Source organism: Pyrgilauda ruficollis, unplaced genomic scaffold (genome assembly GCF_017590135.1).
Source record: "Pyrgilauda ruficollis isolate IOZ18807 unplaced genomic scaffold, ASM1759013v1 scaffold9, whole genome shotgun sequence".
Lineage (NCBI taxonomy): Eukaryota > Metazoa > Chordata > Aves > Passeriformes > Passeridae > Pyrgilauda > Pyrgilauda ruficollis.
In genome coordinates, this window is record NW_024531043.1 from 4385646 (window position 1) to 4401072 (window position 15427).

Consider the following 15427-nt stretch of genomic DNA (forward strand, 5'->3'; position numbering starts at 1 on the left):
TTTATTTCACCAAAGTTTTGAATCTTCGTTTTTTGAACAAATCTGCGCGTGAGAACTTTTGGAAGCAAGTTACTTCCCTCTCTCCATAAACAGCTGGAACAGGAGAGGAAATTGGCCAAAAAAATGTTTTATTTTAAAAGTTATAATATAGATACTCCTATAAAAATTGTATTTATATATCTTTCTATAAATGTATACATTTATAGAAATATGTTCTCATGTATTACACATGTAGAAATAGAAACATTTTAAAATACATTTATATGAACACCTTGAGGTTCTAGGAACAGATGCGGAGCAAAAAACCTGCACGCACTCAGGTGGAAGAGAAAATCCGTGAGCAGCCCTGCGATCAGCCCGAGACAGCAGCAAACACACCTGACAAATCCCTGGAAACCCTCGGATACACACGAGGCAGGGGCTTTTCGAAATATTTTCCATTACTACAAGGCAGGCACTTAAACCACGCTGTTATTTTAGTTCGAGCTTTCCAAATATTTAAAAATAAAGCAGATGAAAATGGAGCCCTGGACTTAAAACACACATAAACAACAAAAAAAAAATCCAAAAAGAAAAAGTCCCACACCTCTAAAAATACCGCGCTCTTCTCCGTGGTTCGGGATCCTGCCTGGGCTGGGCTTTAATTCGATTCTAAAAAGTTGAAGGGGGACGAAAAGCGCCCAACGAAGGAAGCGGGTGTTGAACTTTAAATTTTAGGGAGAATAAACCAAATTCCACCTGGAGATTAATCTGTAACTCCATGGAAAGCACCTGAGCAGCCGGACCAGGGACTTCAACAAGAACCGCGGGTAATGACACAAATAAGGAAACCTAGCCCGCATCTCCCCTCGAGCCCCTGCCTGTAAACGTCTCTTTTATTGCTCTCCGGATGAGATCTCTGTCCACAGAGATTTTGGTCTGAAATTTCTGCAAGGTGGTTTCTGTCTCCCCTCGAGAGTTGGATTTTTTTTTTTTTTTTGGTCCCTGTAAAACGGATTTTTTCGGGAGGTCCCATTACCGACTCCATCCCATGTCCCCTTGGCCACAAACCCCTTTCAAATCCATTTTCGCAGCAGCGAGGTTCAAGGGGAAGGCGACATCTATTCACTAAAACTTTATCCAACCAGCTCGATATTTATTTTCCCCCTCCCTCTTCAGGCAAATTTTGGAAGACCACAACAAATACCAGCTGACAGAGCAAAATGAAAGTTTGATTCTGCCTTGTTGATTGTGTCCCTACAATCTGAAACTGTTCCTACACGTGGAGGCTTTTTCCCTTTTTCTCCAAGGATTCTAATTGAAAAACCACAACGAAAAATCCTCCCTGGGGCTGCCCCAAATTTGTTGCTAGGACTGGAGAGACTTTTTTACTGCGTCTCGCTGGCCACTCTTCAATTTAATAACCCTCCACCACGTTAATATCCAGGATAATGTTAAATCCCCTCAAAAACACCCGCGTCCACATATAAATATCTGCGGATCAGGTTTACACAGCCACTCATGGAACCGATTAGAACCCCAATAAAGTTGGATTTGCAAGGCTGCATATTTTTCCGCACACCCACGCAGATAAACACCCGCATAGAAATACACCCACATGATATTTATTTGCGGACGCATCTATCTCTGCATCTAAACAGCGTGTTATCTCTCTATAAACAGTAGCTTAAGACCGCCTAGACTTTTAAAAAGGGTGAAGTGGCTGAGATGGGTATATTCGCTCCAGAGTGAGCAAAAAGAAATAAAAAACTCTGTAAAACGGCATAAAACTTTGGGGGAGGGGGGAGCAGGAGAGCCAAAGTGCTATAATAATAATAATAATAATAATAATAATAATAATAATAATAATAATAATAGTAATAATAATGGCCCACGGAGCTGCTCTAAACAAAGTTTGCTTTTTGGCCAAGTGGTTGCAACTCGCGTTCGCCTGGAAAGTTTCCAAAGGCCTGAAGTCGGAATTAATGACCCAACTGTTCTGGTTAAGAAAGAAGCCAGAAGAAACAATTTCTGCCGCCTCTCTCCGGGCAGGGAGGGCTCTCCACGGCCGGCCAGTGGCACACACACACACGGGGGGCTCGGACACGAGAACTGTGACCGTCCCCGTGCCAGGGAGGTGCCCGGTGTCCCCCGTCCAGGCGGGTGTGTCCCCCCGTCCCCGCAAACACGGAGGGGACCGCGGAGCCCCCCTGCTCTTACCTCCCGGCCTTTGTTATGATCATCTCCGTGCCCACCTCGTGGAACTTCAGCCACAGCTCGCGTTCGTGCAAAAACACCTTGATGCCCTCCATGCCCTGCGGAGCGGGGAGGCACAGAGCGTCAGCCCCGAGGGGAGCGGGGACAGCCCCGAGGGGACTGGGACAGCCCCGAGAGCAGCGGGGACAGCCCCGAGGGCAGCGGGGACAGCCCCGCCAGGGCAGCCGGGCCCCGCACGGCCTCGCCGGGGAAGGGCCGGGCTCTGCGGGCCGGAGCTCGGGGCATTCCCGGGATAACCCCCGCCAGAGGGTTTTCCAGGCCGGGGATGCTGTTGGGGCAGGCCTGGAGCGGGGTCCTGCAGGCCGCGGGGCTCGTGGGACGGGGGCGAGGGCAGGGAGCCCCCGGAGCCGGCTCCAACCGCATCCTCCCAGAGAAATGCCCCGGCTGCTCCCAGAGCCAAGCGGAGGAGATTCGCACCGTCCCACGGGTGATCCACAGGCTAGAGCGGCGCGGGGTGTCACCCTGCTCCCCTCGCCCTCTGATTTTCTCTTCCCACCCAAGAGCTGCGAGCCCTGCGGTTGGGGCAGCACATCCCTCCACCCGGGCTGGGGGGCACAGGGGACACCCCCAGCCGAAACAAGCGCTTCTCCCCCTCACTAAAAAAGCCCCGTCCAACTTTGGGGTTCGTTTCCAAACACCCCCGGTGCCCCGGTGCCCACCCTGGCCCTGCCGAGCCTTCTGCCACACCCGTGGGCAGCGGGGTCCATGGGGGTACCTGCCTGGGGACCCCACAGTCGGGACCGCGGTGGAAAATCTCCTTTCCCCGCATTTCTCCCCTCCCGGGGCTGGGAGCTCCCAGCACGGGGAGAAGCCGAGGGGTGGCTCGGAGCACGGAGATCCCGCACGGAGCCCACGCGTGTCCCGGCACACGCAGTGCCAGGGGGGCGAGGGCTGAGGGAGGGCATCGGGGACACCCCAAGTGTCCCTCTGGGGGTGGCTCAGCCTGCGCGTGCCCGCTGGGGGTGCGGGGTGCGGCTGTGCCCGCCCGGGTGTGCAAGGGGCGCACAGATGTGGATATGTACAAAATATATACATTTATATACAGATATAAGGGCATCTCCGCTCCGTGGGTGCTCGCCCGTGCATTTTTCCACTCGGGCGCGGACACTGGTGGGTGTGGGGGTGCCGCTGCAGGGCGGGCTCCCCTCGCTGTGTTTTGGGGTCCTGCTCCCCTCCTGCTCCTCCACACCCCCAAAACTCTCAGGGCCGCATCCCCGCAGCTTTGGCGCTTGAGCACGGCCTGGAATAACAGGGCAGCAGGCCGAGCCCCACGGGCAGGTGAGGCTTTGCCCTCGCGTGGGGGCTCAACTCACCCAACCAGGCGGCTGGGGCGGGGGCAAACGTGGGGAAAAGGGGCAGATGGGCGAATGAACAGGGACGGGGAGCGGCGTGGGTGCTTACCTGCTGGGTGAAGGCTGCTTGCGGTGAGGTGGGCGACTTGCTGCTGGCCCCCAGCTGCGTGTCCTGCTTGCCTTCGGCCTGCAGCTCCTTGGCCTCCGGATCCGCCGGCGTGCTGGGCAGCCCGAAGCCTTCCTCGCCATCCGCCATGTTACGAGCTTCCTTCGCCGAATCCCCCACTGCAGGCACACATCGGAGAGAGCACAGATAAGAGACGCACGAGTCAATGCTGACGTTTAATAAAAGATCGATTTGGGTCGGGCGGGGTGGCTCCGAGCGCCGGCCGGAGCTGCCCCGACCATCCCAACACTCACTTCCAGCTGCCCAGGGAGGGAGCAAGGCCCTTTAACTTTGGCAGAGGGAGAAATAAAGACTTTTATTTATTATCGCAGCCCGCAAGGGATGATAGGATTTGGGGGGGGCCTGGGGGTGGAGGTAGGGTGTCTCTCTGTTGGTTTTAGCTTCTATTAGCAGGATATCTCTTTTCAAGGGGGGCTCGGGGGGGTGGGGAGGGAGGGGAAGGGGGAGGCGGTATTATTGAATGCATCTTTTGGAAAAGGTAAACAGCGCGTTTTAGGGCTGCCTGGCAGCGCGCGGGGAGCGAGGCACCCGAGGGGCTGTGGAACGAGCAGCTCGTGGCACAAATGACTCTGGAGGTCGGGGGATTCGAGGTGGGGGCTCCAGAGCCCCCCCCCCCCCCGAGGCTCGGCCACCTCCAGTTCCTCCGGCTCGCTGCGGCCCGGGGGGTTGAAAGTCCCAACTTTCCTCCCAGGGAAGTGGAAGCTTTCACCCCGCTCCGGTTTGGAGCAGGAAAACACCACTGACACACGAGGCCACTTCTAGCACCCAATTCCCAAGGAAAACTCAACTTCTTGCACCTCTTATAAAACAGGAAAAATGTTAAAAGCCTGTTCTTCTCTTACCCCGGGCAGTTACAAGAAAAGCAAAGGATGGACGAGAAAATTACAATATAAAAGTGCAAATAAATCAATCGGACAAACGCTGTGAGAGGTAACGAGGACTCGGGCTGGTGAACGGGGGGTGGAATCGGGGCTGGAGTGAACGAAGTCAGAACATTTAGGATAAAACTGCACCAGCAGAGAAAACGAGCTTAAAAATTACAAGGTTTATATCTGATGTGAGTAACCGCAGTGAGCTTTAAAACTGTATTTTGACTTAGCTTTAAAGGCTCTATCAGGAATGGTAAAAGTTTCATAGCAACACACACAAAAAAAAAAAAAATAAAAGGAAGAAAAGAAAAAGCCCACCAAAAAAGATAAAAGCCATTGAATTATCTGTTAGGTTTTTATTGTTCTTAAGGAGTTGGGAGTTTTAGCTGCTTTAAAAAAATATTTCTTGCATGTCTCAAAGAAGGGGATTCAGTTTTGAAAGGCCAACCATATGGAGGCAATATTGGATTTAAATACATGAGAATGTTTTTAAATGAGTTCTTCGCCCTGCAACGATATTTGAAAGCTGTTCAAAATCGAGCAGAGAGAGCGAGAAAAAGGCAATTCTCCTTTAAAAGCGAAGGAAAATTGGGAGTGGAAAGGAGGGGGCAGAAAATGATCTTCCCGCTGGTGGCGGGTAACGCACACAAGGACGGATTTATAATTTAAAAGGACAAAAAGCGAGGGGACTCCAGGTCCGCACCTCTGGAGCTGCAGCTCGTGCAGGCACGGCCCGTGCCCGGTCCCTCCCTCCTTCCCTCTCTTCCCAAAGGTTTTTTTTTCCAGCTCGCACCCGCCGCAGACCCAAGGGCGAAGCGAAAGCGCGGAAAGTGCGCGGGGCGCTGCGGGAGCCGCTGCGCCGGGCCCAGCCCGTGGGGGCAGAGCCGCAGCTCCAGGGACCATTTAAGGCTTTTCTCTTCCCCTCCTCCTCCTTTTTTTTTTTTTTTTTTTTTTTTTTTTTTTTTTTTTTTCCTCCTGGACTGTTGTGGTGTCTTTTTTTTTTGGGTTTTGTTTTTGGTTTTTTTGTGTTTTTTTTTTTTTTTCCTTGGGAAGTGCTGCTTATGCATTTTGTAATCGATTTCCCCTCCAGCTTGGAGCTATGATTCCCCTAGAGCTGGCAAGGTTAGGGGGTAGAGCGAGGGAAAATAATAATAAAAAACCCTAAAGCATGTTTATTAAAACAAAGAGGGACCCAGCCATGGCAGCCCAGCCCAGCCCAGCCCAGCGGAGCCTCCTCGATGCTCTCCGCGCCCAGACATAATTAAGCAGATATAAAAATATTCATTTTAAAAACAGAGGGTGTGACGACAAAAAATAACCCCACAACTAAGAGCATTTGGCGATCCGTGGCTTCTAATTTCTTTTTTCTTTTTTTTTTTTTTTTCCCCTTAAAAGAGCTTCTGAGAAGAAATGGAGCTTGACAGAACCAGGCCGCGGTGGCTGGATGAAAAATGCATCTCGCTTTGCTAAAGTAGCGCCGAGTGGGTTTGCGAGAGGAAAAAACACAAGGGGCGGGGGGGGGGAATTTTAAAAAATCAAATAAAATAGAATAAAATCACCACCCTCTGCTTTTGTTCCGGCTTCGCCCCGGGCCCCCCCAGCCCCCGCTGCTCTCCCCGAGGCCTCGCAGCCCCGGTGCCGCTCTGGCTGTGCACAGCTCACCACCCGCACACACGGACAGACCCCGACGGACAGACATGGCAATGCGAGAGCCGTTACCTTGCTCGTTGAGTTCCATGCAATCAATGCATCTCCACATATATAATGTGTGGCTCTATTTTCCCCCGTTTGCAATGGAAATTACAATGGGATCAGGCTTCTCGTGTGCATATTTCCTTTTATTTATTTATATTTGCGGATCAGCATGTGAAAACCCAGCCTGGAAGAAAAAAATCTATCCAATGCAAGCCTGCTTCTCTCTCTCTCTCTCTCTCTCCTGCTCTCTCCAAACACTTCCAGGTTGTCAGACGCACTAGAAAGGATCCTGAGACCAAGATAAAGCCCCCACCCCCACTCTTTTCTCAGCCTGATCTGATGCAGCTCTCCCCAGCCCACTCCTGCTGCTGCCCAGCTAAAAATAATTTAAAAATTAAAAATAGTAATTAAAAAAAAAAAAAAAAAAGAGAGAGCGCGCGAAGGCGAAAGAAAAAGAAAGCAGCACTCTCTCGGAAAAAAAAAAGAAAAGAAGAAGAAAAAAGTTTCGTGCGGCTGGTAACCCCCGCTCCTCCGGCAGGTTCGCGGCGCTGCGCTGTGCGCGGAGCCGGGCGCGGGCGCGGAGGAGCCGAGCGGAGCGCGGAGGTGACGTGGGCTCGTCCAGCTCCGCTCGCCAAGTGCCGGGACCCACTGCCCAACCAGCTGGGATCCTGCTCCGGAGAGACTCCCTCTCCCACAGCCCTCCCTCCCGCCCCCTCCCCCCCAAACCTCCTTTTCCAGCCTATTTTTCTGGCCGGCAAACAAGAACAAGGCACAAAGACAATCATCAAACTCCGCAGCAACCCTCCCCCTCTCCTTTACCTCCTTCCCCGCTCCCTCCCTCCTTCCCTCCCTCCCTCCTCCATCCATCTCTCCCAACCAAAGAGAAAATTCAGCGTCTGGGAATATCCTGCCCCCCCAGCCCTAAATAAATCGCTGGCTCCGCTAACCTCGCACCACCCCCAGTTCCCCCTCCCGCCCTCAAAGGCACCCGGAGGTGTGGATTTAAACCCAGCTCTAAATTTGCTGGTGCTCACAGAGGCCTTTTATTGGGGGGTGCGGGGTGTTCCCCTAAAATAGATTTTCCTAATGAGTACAAACCCCCCAAAAAACGCGGCTCAGCGGGACCGAAGGCCCCGGGCTGTGTGCGCGGGGCTGTGTCCCTTGTCCCCGCTTGTGGCCGCATCCAGGCTCCTTCCCCTGCCCTTTGCCATCCTCTTCCTCACCCTCGCCGCGCTGCCACGGCCGAGGGCCGCAGCCCCCCGGAGCTCAAATAATCAAGCCGTCAGCGAGGAGCGGGGCTGGGGGTTTATCTGCATCTTCCTTCGCTCTCTCCCTTTTTTTTTTTTTAATGTATTATTGGGAGGGTAAAGTTGAATAGGTCAGCGCAGGGTAAACAGCCTCCCTGTCGCATTCTGCAGGCTGAAGAGAACCAGATTGGCGAGGCGGATTTTTGATAAGACTCGGAATAAATGGCATGGTTCAGATCTGCTCTGCCCACCCTCCTCCTCCTCCTGCTGCTGCTGCTGCTGCCCCCACCCTCTGCTCGCCGCTCTGTCCCGTCCCCCCCACCCATCCAAAAAAAAAAAAAATCCCTCACTCTTTTCTGCCTCTCAGACAATTTCTTCTTCTTCTATTTTTTTTCTTTTTTTTTGGCGTTTCGAGGAAGTTTTCAGCAAATCCACCCTCGCTCCCAGCTCTCGCAGGGCGCGATAACACCGGAGCCCTCTGAAAGTTTGAGGTGAGGAAGGGGAAAGTCTGGGGGCTAGCGGCTCTCGGGGAGGGGGGTGAGTCCGCGGGTGTAGTTTGGCATCTCCAAACCCTTCCCATGTGCACGCCAGTCCCAACAGCTACTTGAGAAGAAACAGCCAACAGTAAACGCTTGCAAATAAGAATAATAAAATAACTGCACTTGTAGCCGCAGAGAATAAGCCAGAGAATGCTACTTAAACAAACAGAGCGAAGCTTGTCCCATATTTCATTATTTTTCGAGGGGAAAGGAGCCGTGGAGCCCTTCCAAACACAAATAAACGAGGCAGCAGAGCGGGCGCTCCTCTCCCCGCAGGAGCGGCCCCGGCCTGGGGCGAACGGGCAGCGGAGGCTCCGCGGAGCCTTTCCCTGGTCCTGGCTCTGCTCCGAGAGCTGCAAACGCGGAGGGAAGGTGCGGGAAGGCAGCGGGGCAGGCGGGCAGGCGGTGCGGGGGAGCCGCGGAAACGCGCGGGGAGCGCGGCCGGCCGCACGTGTGCTGCGAGCATCCCCGAAAGGAGAGCGGGTTTTTCCTTAAAAAAAAAAAAATTAAAAAAAAAAGAAGCAAAAGCAACGAGGAGAAAGGTTTCTCGCAGAGAGCAAGAGCTTCCCTCCCCTCGGCGGAAAGGAAGGGAGAAGTGAAAATCCTGAAGTTCGGAAGAGCGAACCCGAGCACGGCCGCTGCCTAGAAAAGCACTCACCTCTCCAGTGCCAAACTAGCTCTCAAACACCTTGAAGACAAGTTGAAAACGATGCAAATAAATCGAATTTATTTCCGTCTGCAGGTTGTGGGGGGGGGGAAAAGGGGGGAAAAAAAAAAAAAAAAAAAAAAAAAAAAAAAAAAAAAAAAGGCAGCTGGGGAAAAAAAGAACGGCCAATTCAGGCTCCCCCAGGAGTGGAAGGGCAAGACGAGGAGCCTTCCAGCTCGAAGCCGGTTTGTGGTCTCAGACAAATTAAATATTACTGTTTATTACCAGCCATACTCCGATAAAATAAAGAGAGTTCAAGGCGATAGCTGCTATCTCACGAGCTTTGCTCCTATAGGACACGGAGACGTCACCAACCACGCAACTGGCCTATTCTGTCATGGTTGACTGCAGCAGTAATGGAAGGTTAATTTGTATTATTCTCCTCTTTTTAAAGCTCTGTCAGAGAGATTCCTGCTCTTTTTTTTTTTTTTTTTTTTTTTTTTTTCCCCAAAAGAAATCCATTCGGTGAAACGCAAAATAACCGTGGCTGGGTGCGTGCGACCTCTGCATGATGTATGTTTATACATATAAATATAGATATTCACAAGGCAGACTTAGGCATGGGGGTGTGAGGGGTTTGTATCATACACGAGCAGGCACGGAGCCGCTGGGAACGTCAGGGAAACCCGCCCGTCCTCGGAGCAGAAAAGGGGGAAAGCGGAAGCAAAACTCCCTCTTCACCACAAGTTAAATAATCCAACGGGATTGCCATTATTCAGCTGAATTTCTTTTGCTAAACAAATAATTCTGTGAGAGCTAGCGGGAAACTTGTTCAATGAACGCTCAGGCGCCTCTGGAAGCAAGCACGCTGGGCTATATATAGTAAATGATAACCTGGCTATTTGCACGAATTCGAGTGTGCTTCGAGAACCAATTATTTACTCTGATTAAATAAAAAAATATAGGGGGGAAAAAGGGAAGGAAAAAAAAAAAGTAATAAGTCCAGGCGATTATTTGCCAAATGAGATTGACAAGGGAAAAAAAAAAAAAAAATCAAACCCCTTCAGATCCCTCCAAGTGCAGCCAGTGGCTGCAGAGATGCCGCTGTCGCTGCCCCGTGTCCCAGCTCTCCCTTAATTTGGAGAAATTTTGGGATGCACACGCGGTGGTAGAAGGAAGATTTCACTCAAATTAAAAAAAAAAAATTAAAAAGTAAAGGAAAAATAAAAGGAAAAAAAAATTACACATACACAGACAGAGAAAAAAAAGTGCTAAAGCGTTTTTTCCTCCAACAGAAAAAGAGAGGAGGAGAAGCAGGGAGCGGGGAAATAAAGAGCAGCGCCTAAGGAAGAGCGAGGAGACGCGCGGGAGCCGGAGGCTGCCCAGGTGAGTTCCCAGCGGGCATCCCAGCCCTGCTCGGGCCGAGGGGCCGAGGCAGCCCCCCCGCACCCCCAGCCCTGCCTGCTCTGCCCCGAGCTCCCGGGCCCAGCTCTGCGCGCTCCGGGGCAGCCAGGCCCGCAGGAAAATCACCAGCAAGGATGGAGGAAAAAAATAAAAAGGAAGTGGGTTAGGGAGGGAAAGGCCCCCTTAACCCTGATGCCCCCATTTGCTGGATCTGGCCGTGCTTGTCAGTCCTCCCAAATATCCGGGATGGAGAGAAAAATTCCCCGAGAGAAGGGAAAAACCCAAGGAGGGTGGCTCTGCAGCTGGCACCGAGCGCCCAAAGTGCTGGCAGCGGAGCGGGATAAGACCTCACCCGAAATGAGAACTGAAATATTCTCCCCCGCAGCCGGCATCACCTCCCGGTGTCCCCTGAGGTCCCCCCGCAGCCCCGAGGGACGGGAATCGCGGAGCGCTCGCTCTCGGCCTCCGGGGCTGGAGCAGCCCGGATCCCGCTGCTGCTGCCGGGGAATGAGACACAGCCGGGAGCGGGAGGATGAGGGGGCACAGGACCAGCACACGCAGAAATGCGGACAGACACACGTAAATACAGGTATTTAAGTACAGATGTGCGTGTATGAGTGCGGACACCCCGTTTGCAAACACGCCCCCACACACGATGCCTCCTCGCTCAAGCCTTTAAGCGATTTTTCTATCCCATGTATTCCATGTATTATTTATTTGATATCTTTAGACTAAACGTGCAGTGCGACCGCACGAGTGCTGGGATCCAAGAGTTCCTCGTGAATAAACGTGGCTGTTTGTGCACGGAAATACCCCCAGGCACAGCACAAAAATCGCGCGCGTGGATGTGCAGGTGACGAGATCTTCACAAACACTTGCCCAACAGCGTTTCCTCCAGCTCAAGCCATCCCTGCCCCATCCGCTATTGGTTTTATATGGATATTTACGTTTTACCCAGGGTTTAAAGGCAGATTTTTAGGTGCACACAAGCCTTAATCTACCCCCACCCTCCGCCCAGCTCAGTGGGAGTGGGCGCAAATCTACGCAGAAGGCGGGCGAGTGGATCGGCGTGGACGCACCGCCTATGCACCACACTGTCCCTACATATATATATATATATTTATATATAATCCAGAAACAGAAATCCCCCACACGCATTCCCCAGCAGCCACGGCCCCAAGCACCGTGGAGCACTTACCTCCGTGGGGGTGGCTGCTCCGTGCCTGTCCCCCCGAGTTCCGCGCAGCCCTGCCGGGCTCCCTCCCGGTTTTTTAGCTCCTGGGGCGCGCAGGACCCGGCCCGGGCAGCCCCGGGCGGCGGGGAGCCCCGGCTGGGGAGCCCCGCATGCCGGAGCCCCGCACGGCCCCTGCAGGGTGTCCCTGGCCCGGAGCTTTCTCCTTGCGGGAATTCCCGGGCAGCTGCAGGGAGGGGGATGGCCGGGGTGCTGGCTCGCAGTGGGGTCGAGGTGTCAGCAGTAAGAAATAGTGCCGAGCGTGAACTCACTCTCCCCCCGCCCGCCCTCCACACCCCTTTAAAATCACTTTTTGGGTCGGCTTAACCAAATCGAAGAGGCTTTTGCTTTTCTTTCGCGGCTCCTCGTCCTGCCCAGGACGGGGCAGCGCGGCCGCCCGGCTTATGAAATACAGAGACATCAGCGCTTGTGGCTTCCCGACGCTTTTTTTTTTCCTCCTTGCCATATTTTCAGAGAAAATCAGCTCCCTCCTAGCAGGGATTATTATTTTTCCTTTCCATTTTTAGATAATTTACTTCCCCTCTCGGACCAGTTCTCTTTTTGCTTTTATTTTCCTTTTGTTGGCCGCTTTTCGCTTTGGCGAAATACGCACCTGGGAGCAAACAAGTGTTTAAAATAATCCTCCTCTCTGGAAGCATTTTTGTCCATTCACTTATTGGTTTGTATTTTTTTTTTTAATATGTGTTGGGTTTTTCCTCCCAATTGTTTCCTATTTTCTTTCCCCTCAGTCGTGGGGGCAGGGACTGACTGCACTGATCTGAGAGTTGGTATCAACAAAATATTTGTATGAAAGTCCCACCAATACAGTTCTGTGGTGTCATTATTTCCATTACAAAATCCTGTATTTATTGCTGGAGAATTGCTTCAGACGAGCCTTCGGGGGTAGATACCTGGCTCGAGCTTTTTTCTTTTTCTTTTCTTTTTTTTTTAAATTTTTTTTTCCTTTTTTGCATTACAGGTGAATAGCATTTTTCTTTTACAGTTTGTGGTTTCGGTTGTTTTGGATTTGGCTTTTGTTAGTTTGTTGGGGTTTTTTTCCCGCCCTTCTGGCTACCTTAAGAAAAAAAAAATTGCAATTAAAACCCTTTTCCCCTCCCTGAGCCCATTAATTTCCCAGGCGAGCTGCAGGCTTTGGAACGGTGACGAAAATGAAAAAGAAGGAGCCGGGCAGAGGCAGGGCTTGGCGAGGCGCGGGCACAGCGCTGCCCTTCCGCACCTCCCACGCGTGGGGTGAAGATCCCTTTTCCTCCTGGATGCCAAGCAGTGCGTGAGGATCCCCAAATTAATCCCCAATGGAGCAGAAGGGATCCATTCTCTTCTCCCCGATCCCTCCAAAAGACATCTCTCAGGGAGGGGACTCCGGGGAGACAGGGGTCCACCACCCCCTCCCCAGTTTTTCCCCAGTGTTGCTCAGGAAAAGAGGGAATTGTGCTGCATTTCTCTTCGTGCCCATTGCCGTGGGGGATTTTTTGGCACGGGGCATCCCCGCTCCATTCCCCCCGCGGGCACGGCCGGGCTGATCTGCTCTGCCCAACCAGGGCGTCAGTCAGGGCCTCATCTCGGCCCCGAGGAGAAAATAAAAGCTGATAAGGCCTTCGCTCTCTTCGCTGCCTGGGCAGAAACGAAATGGGGGCAAAAAAGGGGAAATCCTCAGCGCCCCGTGCCTCTCCCTGAGAGCGATCCTGCCCTGACCTTGGAGGGCGAGCGGGGGTGGCAAAAGGAGCCCGATCCCGCAGGGTTTGAATCTTTTCTGTGTCTGATAAAAAGCCTCAAAGCATCACCTGTGAATGTTTTTCCTTCCCTCGCTCTCCCGGGGAGAGCAGCCCTGGGCGGGGGGAACCCCCGGGCATCCCCAGTTCCCTCATCCCGGCCGAATTTCTTCCTCCCTTTCTCTCCAACTCATTTTTCTTTCCCTCTTTTCTCCTTTCCAAGCCCTCTCGCCTCTTTTCTTCCCCATTTTCTGTTTCCCCCCCCCTTTTCTCGCCCCCGGTCGCTTTTCTTCCCCTGCCCTAAATAACGCCGAACGACAGCGCAGCGCGGCCGCTCTGGATATCCACATTATCCTTTGTATTCCCGGCTATCCACGAATTTCGGGAGCGGGAGACGCTCCCAGAGAGGCGGGGGGTGGCTGTGGGCTCGGCCTTGGACCGGTATCACGAGCATCCTAAAATCCATTTTTATCTCTGCGGGAAAAATACAGATTATATCAATAACCCAAAGAGCTATTGAGATTTCTTTTGTGTGCGTGTTCAGAAAACGTTAAATACCAAAAAAATGATCACAGGAGGAATAGAAAAGAAAAAAAAAAATTAGCATTTCCTCTCTTGTTCCAGGGCTGGGTGAGGTCCCAAACTGCAGCTTCAGGGCCCTGAGCTACCCGAGCGCAGCAGAGAAATCGGTTTTGGAGGGGCAGAGCCCCGCGGGTCATCAGCGATATCTGGGAGCAGTGGGATGCCCTATCCTGCTTCCCGAAGTGTCAGGGAGTTAATTCTGAGGGTAGCAGGTATCTTCCCTGGAGAGCTTTTCCACACAAGCAGAGGTGGGAATCGGGGCTGAATATTTGGGTGGTGTCAGTACTCGGTGTGGTAAATCTGATTTTTTTTTTTATAAGCCCGCGTGTGCTTCCATCCATCCAATCCTATAGATTTATACCTGTTCCATGGTTATCAACAGTTCCTGTTGATACCTGCTTCTCTGTCCTGTGGTTTTGGGCACAAAAAAATTCCTGCTTTCACCCCACTGGAGAAAATTTTTGGAACTGGTTTCGTTCCTGCCTGGGACTTCTGGGGGGCAGCCAGGCGTGTTTACCTGCCCCTTGTGTGTCTGCCAGGCTGCCACCGCAGGGGCCGCGGGTTAATGCTTTTACCAGCTCATTTTGGCTTGAAAATCGTTCATTTCCAGCGAAAAATTCTGTAGAGGGGAAAGGAGCGCTCCAATCTCTGCGCAAAAAAAGCTCCCCCGGAGCCCGGGTGGGACCTGCGGAGCCGAGCCCGGGTCCCCCCGCAGGCTGCGGGCACAGGAGCCACCAACCTCCGCACTGCGGGGGCCCGAGGAGCCGCCGTTCAAGACAATGTCTATTTTCTGTCATTAATAACTCGTTTCTTCCTTTAAAAAAAAAAAAAATCTCGTTTGGATCCAAGATTGTTTTTATGATTCAGTCGGACAAGACGGAACACATGTTAGTTTAAGCAGGTTCATGAAATAGCTGTAAATCAAATAAAGTTTACGAGTTTAGCAGGAAATACTGAAAAGATGAGGGGGAGGGAAAAAAAAAATCCGCCGAGGCAGAGAGCAGCAGGCTGAAATAGTCGGTGGAGTTTTGTCCTGCTCTGTGTTTCTCTCTGTTCTCTTGTGCATCTTGCCGATTAAAGGCCTCGAGACCCCGTGTTGGCGCCAAGTGGCATGTTATTAATCAGTTATCCCGAGGTTCAGTCCACAGAAGAGAGAAATTTAATCACCAGAAACCAGACCCGACATAAAAGAGAAATCTAAAATCAATTCCCTCCCGTCGTCCCGTCTCCCCCTCCCCTTCCCCACCTCCGAAGCGAGCAGAACGAGCAGGAGCAATCAAGATCGCGCTCCCTCCGCCTCTTAATTGCGGCGGGAGAACCGCAAATTTCTCCGAGCTATACCCCGAAAAGAATTTGAAAAAATTTAAAAAAAAATAAAAGAAACTACATTAAAAAATCCCGAAGACCCGCAACAAGTTTGTCCTTGATCTCGCTATAAAAACGTGATGGGGGTGAAATATCCCAAGCGGAGCCTTTTATAATGGAACCAGGGGCTGCGGGACGGGGGGGTGCGGGTGGAAATCCCATTTATCGCGGGGGAAACGATCTTTGAAGGCTCCCAGGCCTGGCGGGGAGGGGTTCCCTCACCCCAGATGCCCCCCAGGCTCTGCCTCCTTCCCCCAGCCCGGGTTTCACTCCAGGACGGGAATTCTGAGGGAAAGGAGGGGGTCTGTCCCCAAAGCCGCGTGCCCCCCCCCAAAGCTGAAGGCTTGTGGACACATCGCTGTTCTCCCCACGCAGCCCCTCCTG

The 15427-nt window shown here is 52.3% G+C and overlaps 1 protein-coding gene and 1 long non-coding RNA gene across 4 annotated transcripts in view; one reads left to right on the forward strand and one right to left on the reverse strand.

The window, feature by feature from the left end:
- The window catches only part of TBX5 (T-box transcription factor 5), a 46712-nt gene extending 31727 nt beyond the window's left edge, over positions 1 to 14985 (reverse strand). The window contains exons 1-3 of one of the 3 annotated variants that reach the window (XM_041488811.1): positions 11334 to 14985; positions 3658 to 3833; positions 2200 to 2294 (exon numbers count right to left, since the gene is read on the reverse strand). In XM_041488811.1, coding sequence (XP_041344745.1) covers positions 2200 to 2294; positions 3658 to 3804 — 242 coding nt within the window. In that variant the 5' untranslated portion in view covers positions 3805 to 3833; positions 11334 to 14985. Of the gene's footprint in view, positions 1 to 2199; positions 2295 to 3657; positions 3834 to 3968; positions 3991 to 6323; positions 6674 to 11333 lie in introns of those variants that run through there. The other 2 variants (XM_041488809.1, XM_041488810.1) reach the window with 2 other exon arrangements.
- On the forward strand, positions 7832 to 13606 carry LOC121364996. Its single transcript, XR_005956940.1, has 4 exons — positions 7832 to 8037; positions 10027 to 10117; positions 10521 to 10724; positions 10866 to 13606. It is a non-coding gene; the product is annotated as an uncharacterized LOC121364996 (long non-coding RNA).
- Positions 14986 to 15427: the final 442 nt, after the last annotated feature.